This window comes from Chrysemys picta, chromosome 21 (assembly GCF_011386835.1).
Source record: "Chrysemys picta bellii isolate R12L10 chromosome 21, ASM1138683v2, whole genome shotgun sequence".
Lineage (NCBI taxonomy): Eukaryota > Metazoa > Chordata > Testudines > Emydidae > Chrysemys > Chrysemys picta.
Genome location: NC_088811.1, coordinates 5,407,101 through 5,421,738, shown reverse-complemented (window position 1 = coordinate 5,421,738; position 14,638 = coordinate 5,407,101). Strand labels below are relative to the sequence as shown.

Here is a 14,638-nt window from a genome sequence, read left to right as displayed (position 1 = left end):
TTAACTGAAAAGGCAAAAAAATTCTCAGCACAGGAACACTCATATCAAACAGAGAACAGTATGGAAGGCATGGCTAATTATACACCACATTTGCATGATATAAAATAACACATTGATTAACTTTATATTACTGGAATTTGGTGGAGATTTAGTGCGTGAGAGGGAGGAGGGATGCCAACCGTATTTTTGGCTTGAGCCAGGTAGTAAGCACAGGTGTTGTACAACCTTCTCCATGCAGTTCGGATCACCAGCCTTGCTTCTGCCCCTTGGTAGTCAAATTCCGGGCTCCTCTTCAGAGGTGAATACTAGTAATACTCTATAATGCCTCATTAATTGTGTGTTGTAGGGGCTAGTATTTGAGGAGGCCAAGTGTTCATTATGGTCTAAGATTATATCACTAAAATCCGTTTCAAAAGGAGATAGTATGATGCCAAGGATTCAAAGTCTGAAAATTCCTGAATTTAAGAAACACTTCCTTGGAATAAAAGATACACTCCCACTATAAACATAATAGAACACTTGGACTAGGCTTGCAGCTCTGGAGAGCAACTTCTCCATCAAATGGAGATGCAGAAACCCACAAAATAAACATACTGCAGAGTCCTGATATTGCATTGTGATCTTTGTAGTAGGACACTGAACTGTTGGAACGCTAAATCTTCAAGTGTGGATACATCACAATGAAAACATTTCCTTGGAACTTCAGGACATCATACTGCAATTAGTTTACAGCTCTCTTCTTCCTCATTTGGCACAATCTCCCAACAGTAAGTGTATGCTTAAATACTTTGCTGAATCAGGACCTAGGAGAGATCCTGGTGACTTCTCTCCAATTATCCAGCACTCCCCAGCACACTGCTTCACATGCATCAGGCAGTGTTCCACTCAGTCTGCCAGACATCAGGCAACCCATTTGCAGCTACAATCAAACCCTGATCTCCTCCAGCATCTCATGCAGAGACAGTCAATATGACACTAGAGCTACAGCTGAGTATCACTGGGATAGCCCAACCCCACTGTCTTTAAAACAGACATATGAAATCCCTTGCTTTACTAGGAAAGTCATGTTTCCCTTCCTAAGACAAAGTCAATTGAGTACCCACATACTGATTTGCCTGTTTCCAGAGCTGAATTTCTCTAAAATCTTATGATAATGGTACATCTGAGATATTTGACTAATTTTTTTTTTTTATTTACAATCTTGTAGGTGTTTTGCACATTAGCTTTCAGGGTCTGAAAAGCTGAATTTTAGAACTACACCAAATGTAAATTCATACAGGACTACACTTGCATCCCTATAGACCAGGGGTTGGCAACCTTTGGCACGCGGCTCACCAGGTTAAGCGGCGCGGGCCGAGGGATGTGTTGGCCGCCACTTCCTGCTGCCCCCATTGGCCTGGGACTGCGAACCGCAGCCAGTGGGAGCTGTGATCGGCCGAACCTACGGATGCGGCAGGTAAACAAACCGGCCCAGCCTACCAGGGTGCTTACCCTGACGAGTCGCATGCCAAAGGTTGCCAACCCCTGCTATAGACAAAGGCTATGCCTACCCTACAAGCACTACAGCAGCAGCATTGCAGCTACGCCACTGTAGCACTGTAATGCAGACACTTGCTATAGCACCGGAAGGGTTTTTGCCAATCACTGTAAGTAAGTCCACCCCCTCAAGAGGCGATAGCTAGCTTGATGGAAGAATTCTTCTGTTGACGTAGCTGTGTCTACAACAGGGCTTAGGTCAGCTTAACTATGTCTCTCAAGGGTGTCAATTTTTCACACCCAAGTGACATATCTAGATCAACCAACGTTTTAGGTGTAGACCTGGCCTAAGGCTCTAAACTAGTAACACACATACATGAGACAGTGAATACATCACAACATGCCACCATATTAAATGTACAGTATAAGTATTCTTCCATATGCTAGTCTATTCCCCCCCGCAATGTTACCCTTATCCTAACAATACTTGTAGAAGTTATTAGTAGAGTTATTTGAAGTTTAAAAAACTGAGAAAGAGATCTTTGACCAAAAAAACTTCTTCTAGGAGGGAAAGAGGAAAATTTTGTCATATCCCCTCAAATTAACCCCACTAACATTTTGGAGAAGGAGAACGAGGCATACATGTTTACAGACAGATAGATAGAAATTGCCCCTGCTTCCTACATTAATGCGTGAGTGGCATTTCTGTACTTCTTGAGCAATAAGACACAACAGACTATGCGTTATGATGGATAGCCAGATTGCTTAATGTTGTTATGGTCACACTATATCTGCACTTCCATTTTTGTCAAACTTCTTCACAAAAGGTCCTACTCAGTGGGACTCTTCCTGATGGTCTGCAATGTGAGTTGGATCAGGCTCAAAGTCAATTAAAAAGAAAGAGAGAGAGAGAGAGAGATACTCAGAAGATGAAAACAGAGTTTGCTTTTGGACACTTGCTTTGGATAGAATACCTTTTGGGTTTAAACACCAAACATTATATAACTGAGCTGTAAAACTGAGCAATTGACATAGCCACAGATCACTCCAAGCAGGAAAATTAGCCACATAATACTATATCATCTCAATTATTCCTTAAGAAATGATACAGTAGCAGAGGGAAAAAATGTTGATATTGTTTTTAAAATACTGCTTTTATTTTAAATGAACAAGAACACTTTGAAGCCTAAGACACTGCTGGATCACAACTCTGTCTCTTCAGACACTGGCAGTGTAAAACCAGTTTCAGAAAAGTGATTTTTCTTTTTTTAAAAACAAATAAAGGTCCTCCATTACATACAGACATAAAATGGCCCTGGTTCAGATCCTCAACAGCTCAAATTTAAAACTGGAGATTTTTTTTTTAGCCCCCAGACATTCTATAATTGCAACAACAAAACTTTATGCCTGATTTATTGTATAATAATTCACATCTATACATGATATGATGGCACTTGGTCTACAGCCTCCTGCCTGACAATGCACCTATTTGTGAGTTATTACAAAATAATTCACACCCTGCCATATCTTATTGCTTCATTTACACTAGAATAATACTCACCTTTCTATGCTGGAATACTGACTTCCTAAGCAACTGAATACCTCTTATTATAAAAAGAGGTGACTGGGCATCTTCTAATTTCTTTTAATCAGCATTTGTTACCAGATTGTCATTTATATTATGGACAAACCCATCAGATTTAGTAGACTGTCATGTATATATTGGGGGCAGAGTCAGAAGAGAAGGGGCTTAATTCTGCCCTGCTGTAATCCTGGTATAAACTCCATCTGTTTACACTGGGGCCTGATTCTGTTCTCACCTACACTGGTGAAAATAAGGAACAATTCCACTAAAATCAGTTGTCATACTAGTATAAAAGTGAGAGGAAAATTGGGCCCCATAGCTGAATTTGGTGCTAGATTTCATTACCCCCCCGTCATCTACCAAACTAATTTCTCCTTCTCTGGTTTAGCAGCAAGTGAAACATTTGGCATGCAATTTGTTGGACCTTTGCCTTTAATGCTACACTGGGATAGAATTTCACAGCACTGAAACCACTTGACCATACCAATGTCATATTTGAAATTAATCAAAGATGCTACTGGGTTCCTTTGTTTTTTTTTTAAATTCCTCCAATGTATGTACAAATGATTTGAGTATAAATATATATAATCTGATTCTCCACTATCTTGCATCGTGTATAACCATTTACACCTCTGCAGAGTCAGGGGAAAATATTACCAGGTGTATTTGAGCAGAGACATATCACTTAATAGCACTCAATACACACTTTGGTGGTAGGCAGTGGAGAATCAGGCCCATTCTACAGCAACACTGTAATAACACTGTTTATGAGTGGCATCTTATTGTAATTTTATCGGTTTTCTGTGAATATTCATATGCACAATGGTTCTGGAGACAAAATGTCATGGTGTGTTTATATGGATTTTCACATCAAAAAAGTGAATTATTCATTTACTCATCCTGTTTATAAAATTTTCAGGTGTCCAACCAGGCAGCAGAAGTAATACTGTCTTAAAGGATGAGCCACACAGAGCAAATAGCTATTTGTAAATCACTAATATTCCAATAGTCCTAGGGAATAATTCCCAAATAATTACGGCTGAAGTGTATTTATATAAAAATAGTAGAATAATGTCAAATAACCCCAAAATTATATTCTACTAATGGATAATTCATGATCAAAAACGGGCTAAATTTGTCAAAGGAACTGACTACTATGAATAATATGCCCAGCTTAGTCATGGAGTTTCTGGGCTATTCACCTGAAGCACCCTGTATAATCCTCCTTTGTGCTTTCCTAGTTACAGCACTACTGCTTCTCACGTCCTCTTTATATACCTCATATATAGTTCCATCGGCACAGTGCAGTATCCCATGACCCTGTCGCTGGTCCAGGATCCAGTCTCCTTCATACTTATCACCATTCCTGAAACAACCAACCAAGAGAAAATTCTTAATGTTTACATGCTTTGTGACTTGGTAGATAACAATGTGCTATACTGGAAAACCAGGGCCTGCGAACCTGCAGGATAAGCCATTAAAAGTAAACAGCAGCAGAAGATAAGCATGGTCACAGAGAAGTCAGCATGATAGTGCCCACAACCTTCAACTGGCACTTCCTGTGGGAAGCAGGCAACCACCTGGAAGTACTTAATTCAGCCAGCTCCCATCACTGGCCTTCAAACCTTTTTCACCTCAGAGACAGACAATGGATGATACATTGCATGAGTTAATTCTATATGAGACCCTTCCCTTTACTCTGTGATCGAGTCTGATCATGCGAGGTGCCTTCTGAGAAGTGCTCAAAAACATGGAGCCATTTGTGAGTCAGAGGCACAGGTAAAGTACAGCTTACTTTGCAACCAAGATAAGCCAACAGATAGAGTAGATCAGCATGACAGGCTATGGAAATGGCCTGTTAGCAGATTCTTATTAACCCTATTAGCAGAAGTCCTCTATAGTTCCCTACTGGGTAAGAATGATTGATGAGCTTCTACCATGCTGTCAAGCCCTTTCTGGTATTGTTATTCTTACATTGTATGCTTACTTATACGCTGGTATGTGATCAGTGGTGGCTACTATCCATACACAGCCAATATAGAAACAAAAAATAGAAAAACAAAGTGCAAAGCATAAGCAAAGGGCCTAATCCAAATCCCACTGAAGTCCATGATAAGATTTCCACCTTGACTTCAGAGGCTTTGGATATATCCAAAGTGTAAGTTAGTTTTGCTATCTTTTGACTCTACAGCCAATGGCACATGGAGTCTCTGCAACTAAAACTTCAGGACTCAGAATTCTGGCCAAATAAAACCTTAACCTAGCAATTCCTGTCCACACAGAAAGCCATTGATAGTCATGCTCAAGCATGATTTTTGGTGAGGCTGACTGTAAATATACTGTATTTAGGTAATGACATTACTTTTGAAAGTTATTTTAATCTAAAAAACAAAAAAAGGTTAACAAGTGGCAGATCCAGAGCTAATCAGTTATTGACAGAGCTGTGTGTTACTGGCATAGCTAAAGCAGTACCACAGTGAAGTACTGATGATTTACAAGCAATTACAACAGCAATGCTTGCACTGTGATTGCCAGGACTTCCTGTGTAAATTCATCTTTTTAGGAGTTCAATATCTCAGCTTAGGCTATAGACAAACTCCACATATAAAATCTTAACTTTCGAATTTATGTGGCTATCTTTAAGATACAGCAGTACTAATTAGTTTAAAAAAAAAAAAAAGCCTTTTGACATTCTTGCAATTTAAATATCGCTTTTGTATTTCACTCTGAAAACCTAAAACCCTTTATGCACTGGCAGGGAAATCTAGGTCATTTATTTCACGTATGAAAGCAGATTATGTCTTTTTAAAGAACCCTTTCAGAAAGTCCATCAGTAGTGCATGTGGACTTGGTACATATATCCAACAGCTGAACACCAATTCAAACAAAATTCTGTCCAGCTTCCATGCTGAGGAAGTCCATGCAATGCCTCAAAAGAGATAGAAAAAAAAATCGACTTCCAAACCTCGCATAGGTTTTCATGGTGTGCAACCTGCATGGATTGTTTTTGCTTAATTGAATCCAAAGAATCTCTATGTACAATATTCATTAGCAGGACAGAGGGTAATTACTCCTAAAGGGATTGGAAAAATGACAGTGTGCTCGAGACAATTTTTAAACTTTCAAGTTTCCACAGAAGTTTTTCTTGTTTTGATTTAATAAAACAAGGACAATAAAAATGGCATTAAGAGTTTGTGGTTTAACACAAATGTAATAAAATTCAGAATTGAGCGCGAACTTAAATATTGGAGAAGATGTAATTACTTGTTAGAAGATCCAAATGAAACGATAATCTTTTATACATGCAAAATGTGAACTGCTAGATCTAGGCATAACAGGGTGAGTTTCACCTTAACTCACTTTCCCAATTTTTGCATGTTTAATCCAGCCCCTAAATATTATATTAACAAGAACAAAACAACAAGATTAAAAACTTACTTGAAGGTCATTTTCCCTCCTCCATGTTTCTTATTATTGTGAAAGCTTCCTTGATAAGTTTGTCCATCCTGATCGACAAGTAATCCATGTCCTACATAATAATAAATAGAAAATCTACAGCAGAAACCAACAATCTCTAGAGGCAGGAAATATCCTTACATATCCTTGCAATAAAATCTCTTAATATGTGGTTTTTGATATAGTTAGCTTCTAAACTGCACAGAAAATATCTACTTCAAACTCAGGGCACAGCCAATTGATGAAGATTTAAGAAAAAAAAAATCAAACAGTTTGGGTGTTAATTCAAATCAGGTCAGATGTGGTGGTTTATTTCAGTGGCACCCGCCATGTGCTAGGTGCTGTAAGAACTAAAGCCCTGATCCTACAGAAAGACATACACACACTTAACTTTTATGCATTGAGAGTAGTCCCATTAAAATCATCAGAGCTACTCACAGTGTCTCTAGTCAAGTAAGTGGTCCTGTCCCAAAAATTTGACCATTCTATGGGCTCAGTCCTGCAAACAATTACACAGGTGAGTAGTCTGACTTCAATGGGATTAATTGCATGCATAAATGGGACTACTCATGCATGCAGAGTTACTCATCTGTGCAAATAATTGCATGATCAGGCCTTTTGTCATCTAATTCTAGCTGAACAAATATAAGAATGGGTTTACTTCAAATCTCCAGAGGTTTGCGTTATACTCAGTCTCATCATCACAAAGGTCACTCTACCAGGCTCCAGCCAATTAAAGTGTAAACACAGTCAGTGCCAAATTCAGTTGTAGTGTAAGCAGGTACATAATCTGAATTTGGCCACCAAAATGCATGAGTCCTTGGTTTAATCTGTTGTAAATGAACTTTTCTAACTAAGTTTGCTATGCTTGAGACACTCCTGGGGGTAGGGAAAGGGAGACAGAGTGAAGGGATTTTACCCCAATTAGTAAATAAGGCCTATTTCAGCAAGATACATGTGATTAATGTTAAATGCACATAATCCACTGAATTCAATAGAACCACTTACCTGCTTAAAGTTAGGTCTGAGCTTTGCTGAATCAGAGACTGTCTACTATTCTGTGTGTATAATACCTAGCACAATAGGGCCCCATTCTTGGTTGATTCCTAGGCACTGTTGTCATAAATGTGATTAATAATGAATAAAATAATAAATAATAATAATAATAATCAGGACCTCAATTACTTTAGAGTGAATTTTAATCAAAGTTTCCTCTCAGACTTTAACCTACCTGCTCTCACTCCATAGGAGAACTCCCCTTCATATTTCCCACCATCTTTGTACTGCATGACTCCATGTCCATGGAGCTCTCCAGAAACGAACTGACCTGAATAAGTGTTTCCTTGAAGCAAATATATGAGAAAGTAAAGTGGAAAAAAGACATAATAGCTGTGTCAAATGTGGTTTAATAATCTTTTTTTTTAAGTCTAAGGTGTGCTAATAAATAAAGGTTCCTACTGTACCTTACTTACAGAGCAGTGGTAGAAGGTATTTTATAAGTCATAAAATGAATAATTAATGAGTTTTTATTATCAGTACAGTCAAATGAAGAAAAAACCTGTTCATTAGGTCTTTATCTTAAAACTAATGAATCATAATCCATACTCCTTCAGGTCTTTAAAACTGAGGCATCTTAAAAATGGCAGTGACTTGTTAAAAAAGATTCATAATATGTTCTTTTATGGTTAAGAAATGTATAAAAAGTACTTTAATTTCATAGTCAACTTAACAGCTTTTTGATGGCATGTAGTCATTCAAATCTTCTGTATGAAGCCTGGGAAATCAGGAGCTTGGTACTAAAAATACAGTACTGTACAGTGACTTTGTCTGTGCCTATACCATTTCAGAATGAGAAATAGCTATATTTTTCTGTCAAGTATTTACCCAATTTATTCATAGAATAAAAATGTTACATGGACTCCACCCCATACCCGCTACATGCCAGCCACCAGAGACTGCCAATCACAAGGGCTGGGGGTAGAGGGGAAGTGACTTACCCTCAGGTCAAAAAGGAAGCAGAGATGAGGACTTACAATTCCTTCCCATAGTATCTCCTGGGGCAACACAATTACATGATGCCCCACATTTAGGGCTGAACTTAAATTATTTTTCATGAGCTACTCCTTACCCAAGAGTTTCTCTCTATTCAAGAAAGGAAGAAGGAGAGGTGTGCCAGCTGGGGTATAGGTTCATTGACACATCCATGTGTGAGAACATACACAAGATCCACTCACTAATCACAGGGTGACTAATCCTTTACTTTCTTACAAGTAAAGGGCTGAAGGAGTTTGATGCAGGTGTAGGGATCTGCCTGTGTGGAAATCCTTCCAGGACTGAGATCCTTATCGTCAAAGCTAAGAGACATGCTTGTGGTTTACACCATTACCCCTGGCCCACTATTAAATGCACTTTGCTTGGAGTTAACTAAAAGTCAACATAATCCAGTATAAAACAGCAAACACATGAAAACCTGAAAAATAGGATTTACAATGGAAACCCAGAAAAACTCTTATTTAGAGCAAAGCGAGGTGGCAATTTACAATATAGATAGGTATCAATTGTACTTTTTTCTATATCTCCTTGTAAAAAGATAAAATTTATATTAAAAGAATATGGTATGTTCCAGGGAAAAGAACTAACCTGTAGATGCCCAGTATCGCAATCCATTTCCCATAATTTCTCCATCTACAAACTCGCCTTCATAATAACTCCCATCCTTAAATAAAAGCTTACCATGACCTACGAAACAATAGGTTAGTTCAAACGAGTGACAAAAAAGACTTCTTATAATCTCAGAGACACTACATCTAGTTGTTTGAGCAGTAAAGTGAGAATCAGGGCTTCTGAATTCCATCCTCAGCAATTTGTGTGACTCAATGTGCAGCCCTGGGCAAGCTACTGCCCCACTCTGTGACTTGATTTACCTGTCTGCAGAAAGGAGATAAAACTACTTAACTTACAGGGGCTCTGTGAGACTTGCCTTTAAAGAATCTTAATCTATTTTAGGCATTCCTAACATTTATCAAAATAATGTTTAGGCACCTAGCCTATTGATGAAAGGAAATGCAGAAGTGCAAAGTATTGTGTGTGTAGGGTGAAAACCTGGCCCCAGGGAAGTCAATGGGAGGTTTGCGATTGACTTCACTGGGGCCAGGATTTCATCTCTAGAGGTTGTAAATTTTGGAGGACAAGGACATTGTTTTCATACCAGTCTGTAAGCACCTAATATAAGGTTGCAAATATACTAGATTCTCATTAATTGTACAAAGACAAAAGAAAGAAAATTACTGTTTTTTTTGTTTTATTTGTAAAATATAAACAAAAGTTTTAGAGAACAGTCAAGTGCCACTTGTTTCCAGAGATGAGAGAACATTGAGTTGAGCTCTTGAACAACAATATTCTTAACTCCTTATTCCTCACATATTTCTAGCAAGTTAAACACTGAATGACTATGTATGATGCACCCAATTCAGAAAGAAGTAAAGACTCTTTCAAGTGTGCTGGAGCATGAGCAGGCACATATGACACACAGTGAGGAAGGAGCGAGGATAACACCCATTCCAAGGATATAATGGACTACAAGAAGGGATCTATGAAGAGTCGGGTGAAGGGGCAGTTTCTCTGTTACTAATTTGTGGCCTTTGGCCAAAAGGCTCTGTTCACCTAAAAGGATTTACACCTTTCTATATCCTATATACCTAAAAATCTATGCAGATTTTTGCTCTGGATGCAACCAGCCTACTCAGGAAGAAAAGATAAAAAACCAACAACTTTCCTCTTGTTACAATTCTGGCTAAGCAGAGGTCTTTGTGGTGGATGCTCCATGTAGAGGTTCTCCCTTTTCCAGGGCTGACTCTCTGCCAGATTTATGACACCCAAGACCTGTATATTTGTGGCCCTAGAGTCTTTTTTTTTTTTTTTTTTACACTTAAGAACTAAAGACTGTGATGTCTTTGACTCCCAGGCACATGCCACGCATATCTGGAAAGTCTTAATAGCTGAATTGATTAAATATGTATTTTATTTTCTATACCCTAGGGACCTTCATATTTTTCCTTTTTTTAACTCCTTTGTAATGGACAAGAATCTTCAAAGTACTCAGATGAATCATTAATCAACCTCTAGGAGTAATAAAATAGATAGAGTTCCCCCACCCCGATTTCATCCCCCTGTCATATCAGTAAAGTGCCATAAAGAGCTCAGTGAAGTTGTAAAAGATGGCCATATTCTTCTGGATGTGACACAGGCTTCCCACCAAGGAATGGGGGCAGGATGAGATGTTCAGTCACACCTCATGTGTCATAGCACCAGTCCTAAAACAATATGAATCACAATTAAGCTCTGAAGATAAAATGATTGGAAATCAAGATAACTAACTCGCAAATTTGGAAAAATGGAAGCATTCATATTTAATTGAACGCATAGTTGTGTTCATCTGGGTGGGTTTCTGCCCTTTGCGTGTGTGACTGGTGAAGAGAATTTCTCTGAACTCCTGAAAACAAGACATTTCTTTCTGGAGGGCTGTTAGACATGAAGGTAACTACAACTGTACTTCACCCCAAAATGTCACTGTTGCTTTTCCATTACTTCCTGTACCTCTTTGCCATCCATGACACCAATTATCACTGTCACTGCTTCAGTTACTTAGCAGAGTCATACATAATCTTACTTTAGCTTCAGTGTATAATAGTATTTCTACAGAAATTTTACAAATTAAAAAAGTTAGATAAGTGAATTAAAATTTCGCTTCATTGTCAAGGGACAAAACTATCTGCCCTTACCATGTTTTCTTCCTTGTTTCCATTCTCCTTCATATTGAAAAAAAGAATTAGGATAAACATACAGTCCATATCCTGAAAAACAAGACAAATATTAGGTAACAAGATGAGATTTCTGGAACTATTTAGCTGAATAATAAAAAGTCATATGTGAATGCTGAAAGAACCGGTAATAGAAAAGTAAGTGTTATTTTCTGTAGATTTGTATACACATCTGCATAGACATTTTTTATCTTGAACTATTAAATAACATTTACACCAAAATAAACATAGGAATTTGTTTACTATTTACATACATCTTATAAATGTGGGCATCTAGATACTACATTGTTGAGCTCATTATAAATGCTTTAGAGTGTATCACCTAATCCATCTATGTCAAAAATATTATCTGGCATGCCATAACTTGTATAAGTCAAGAATAAGCACACATAAAATGAAGCAATCTTTGTAAGGGGATGACTTTTTTGTTTTGTTTAAAATAGCTTAAATACCAGAAAAAAGATACACTCCCTCTTTATTTTAGCAAGAAACAAGTTTTCCTACTTGTACTGTATCTTAAATCTGTTCGTTCAAAGTTGTCTCCTACAAAAGAATATGCAGTGGGTAGAACTGACTTTAAAGTAATGTGTTCTCTATGCTAACAGTTCAATGTATTATCATTTCTAGTGATCCCTTTTCTCAGTACTTTAGTTCTCATTTATACAATGAAGTTGTTCCCTTCTAGAAATCCAGTTTAATTGACAGAGGGCCCGATTCGGGGCTCAGATACAGTTATCCCTCCACTCCCTCAGTGAACATGCCCCCTGTGGCTTTCCCCCATGGTCCAGACAGATACCCCGTACCCCACTGCACCCCACTCCCACTGTTCAGACCAGATGTGGGCAAACTGTGGCCCGCGGGACTGTCCTGCCCGGCCACTGAGCTCCCGGCCGGGGAGTCTAGTCCCCGACCCCTCTCCCGCCCCCCACAGCCCCGTTGCTGCGCGGGCCGCACTCTGGCCCGCCGCTCCCGCTGGGCTGCGTGGGGAGCGCAGCAGGTGTCGTGGCTGCAAGGTCCTGCTGCTGGTAAGGGGGCGGGGCAGGGTGGGTGGATAAAGGAGCGGGAGTCCTGGGGGGCAGTCAGCTGGTGTGGAGGTTCTGGGGGGGCGGTCAGGGGATGGGGAACAGGGAGGGTTGGGAGTGCAAGCCCCAGAGGGCCTGTCAGGGGGCAGGGATGTGAACAGGGGTCGGGAGGACAGTCAGGGGACAGGGAGGAGGGGTGGGATCCCAGGGGCAGTTAGGCGCAGGGGGTCCCGGAGGGAGTGGTCGGGGACGAGGAGGAGAGGGCGGTTGGATAGGGGGTGGGGGTCTCGGGGGGGGGGGGGGCTGTCAGGGGGTGGGGTGTGGATAGGGGTCGGGGCAGTCAGGGGACATGGAGCAGGGGGGTTGCATAGGGGGCGGAGGTCCCAAGAGAGGGCGGTCAGGGGACAAGGAGCAGGTTGGTTGGATGGATTGCGGATTCTGAGGGGGGCAGTCAGGGGGCAGGAAGTGAGAAGGGGTGATTAGGGGGAGGGGGCCAGGCTGTTTGGGGAGGCACAACCTTCCCTACCCGGCTCTCCATACCGTTGCACAACCCCGATGTGGCCCTCGGGCCAAAAAGTTTGCCCACCCCTGGTCCAGACGGACAGAGCCTTTTATCCACTCAGTGCTCCAACAGACAGAAGAACCCCGCCCGTGAGAACTCTCCTCCTCCTGCTCCCACACACACACACACCCGCCCCTCCTCCCGGCCTGGTGCCCAGACAGACAGACAGACACTCCCCCCCCCACCACACACACACACACACACACACACACACATACACACACACACACCCCCCTGGTGCCAGACAGACACACACACACTCTCCTCCAGACAGACAGACCGACCGACCCCCACACACACACACACTCCTGGTGCCACACACCCGCCTCTCTTCCCGGCCTGGTGCTCAGACAGACAGCCCGGGCCCTCACCTTCCCGCCGCTGAGCCTTCGCCGCCCCTAAGTAGCAACCAGGCCTGGGGGCCGCCATCTGCCCTGGGAGTAGCGACGCTAGACCTTGGCAACCGTATCCTGCCGCCCATTGGCTCCCTGGTAGCTAGGGGCGGGACTTCTCCCCCTCCCACGAAGAATGGCGGGGGAGGGGTTAGGCCGCTGTACGCATGCGTCTCTCTCTCCCTCCCTCCCCCACTCTGTCCAAGGTCTTCCCTGCCCTGCTGCATGCCTGCTGGTGGCATGCTGGCCAGGCATATGGGGCGGGGGCATTTTCACTGCCTATTCCCCCCCCCCCCCCCTTGGATTTGGGGGAAGCACATTCCCAGTTGAGGGGGCGAGTGCTGCAAGCTGCCTAGGTTTAGAACTGTTTCTAAAACAACAAGGAGTCTGGTGGCACCTTAAAGACTAACAGATTTATTTGGGCAAAAGCTTTCGTGGGTAAAAACCTCACTTCTTCAGATGCATCTGAAGAAGTGAGGTTTTTACCCACGAAAGCTTTTGCCCAAATAAATCTGTTAGTCTTTAAGGTGCCACCAGACTCCTTGTTGTTTTTGTAGATACAGACTAACATGGCTACCCCCTGATACTTGAGAACTGTTACTGTTATTTTGTGTAAATAATACAGAACAATCACACCTGGAGGCCCCTGTCAGGATCCAGGCCCCAAATAATGAAAAAAAAGGTCCCAGCCGTCAAGAGTTTACAATCTTAGGACCAGATCCTGCAAGCTTGTGCACAGGGAGTACCTGTGCCAGGGGAAGGGTGTCTCTGACTTCAATGGGCCTCCATGGGGGCACAGGAATAAGTGACAGGATTAGGGTTGAATGAAGCACAGATGCTGCAGTGATGAGGTCACAGAAATACAAAGAAAGAGAATGACTATTATTTAATATTTACATCAGCAGTATTAACAATGCCAAGCATTCAAAAATCATGAGTCAGAACAGAAAAACATATTTGTATTTGCCTTCTGGTTTTGGAACTTTTAGGGATTAGATCTTAAAGGTTTTGTTTGTTTGTTTCTTGTTTTTCATCTAACAAGGCTGGAAACTTACTTTAAAAAAAAAAAGCAAACTAAGATTGTCCTGTAGTCCAAGGAGGACCCTCAAAAAATCAGAATGTAAGCAAAAGACCAAATATCGTAAGACTTATGATAAAACTGCATCTCCTGTGCTAATAGGATAATTTAAACCAGTGAGGTTTGACTATTTCTAATGTAAATTTTAATACTAAGATCTTCATATTCTGATTCCTGCATTCGGTTTCAAACTTGAAAAATGGTTTGTTTTCTTTTTTTCACAAGCTCTAAGTGAAAGCATAAGGCA

The 14,638-nt window shown here is 41.0% G+C and overlaps 1 protein-coding gene across 12 annotated transcripts in view; it reads right to left on the bottom strand.

Moving 5' to 3' along the window:
- The window catches only part of MORN1 (MORN repeat containing 1), a 199,608-nt gene that overhangs the window by 182,832 nt on the left and 2,138 nt on the right, over positions 1 to 14,638 (bottom strand). For 11 of the 12 annotated variants that reach the window (XR_010594256.1, XR_006175372.2, XM_065575224.1 and 8 more), the window contains exons 2-6: positions 11,299 to 11,370; positions 9,158 to 9,256; positions 7,749 to 7,859; positions 6,500 to 6,590; positions 4,340 to 4,427 (exon numbers count right to left, since the gene is read on the bottom strand). Coding sequence is in view for 10 of the 12 variants with exons in the window: in XM_065575224.1 (XP_065431296.1) it covers positions 4,340 to 4,427; positions 6,500 to 6,590; positions 7,749 to 7,859; positions 9,158 to 9,256; positions 11,299 to 11,370 (461 nt within the window). In the remaining 2 variants the exon portion in view is untranslated. Of the gene's footprint in view, positions 1 to 4,339; positions 4,428 to 6,499; positions 6,591 to 7,748; positions 7,860 to 9,157; positions 9,257 to 11,298; positions 11,371 to 13,292; positions 13,445 to 14,638 lie in introns of those variants that run through there. The other variant, XM_024104297.3, reaches the window with a different exon arrangement.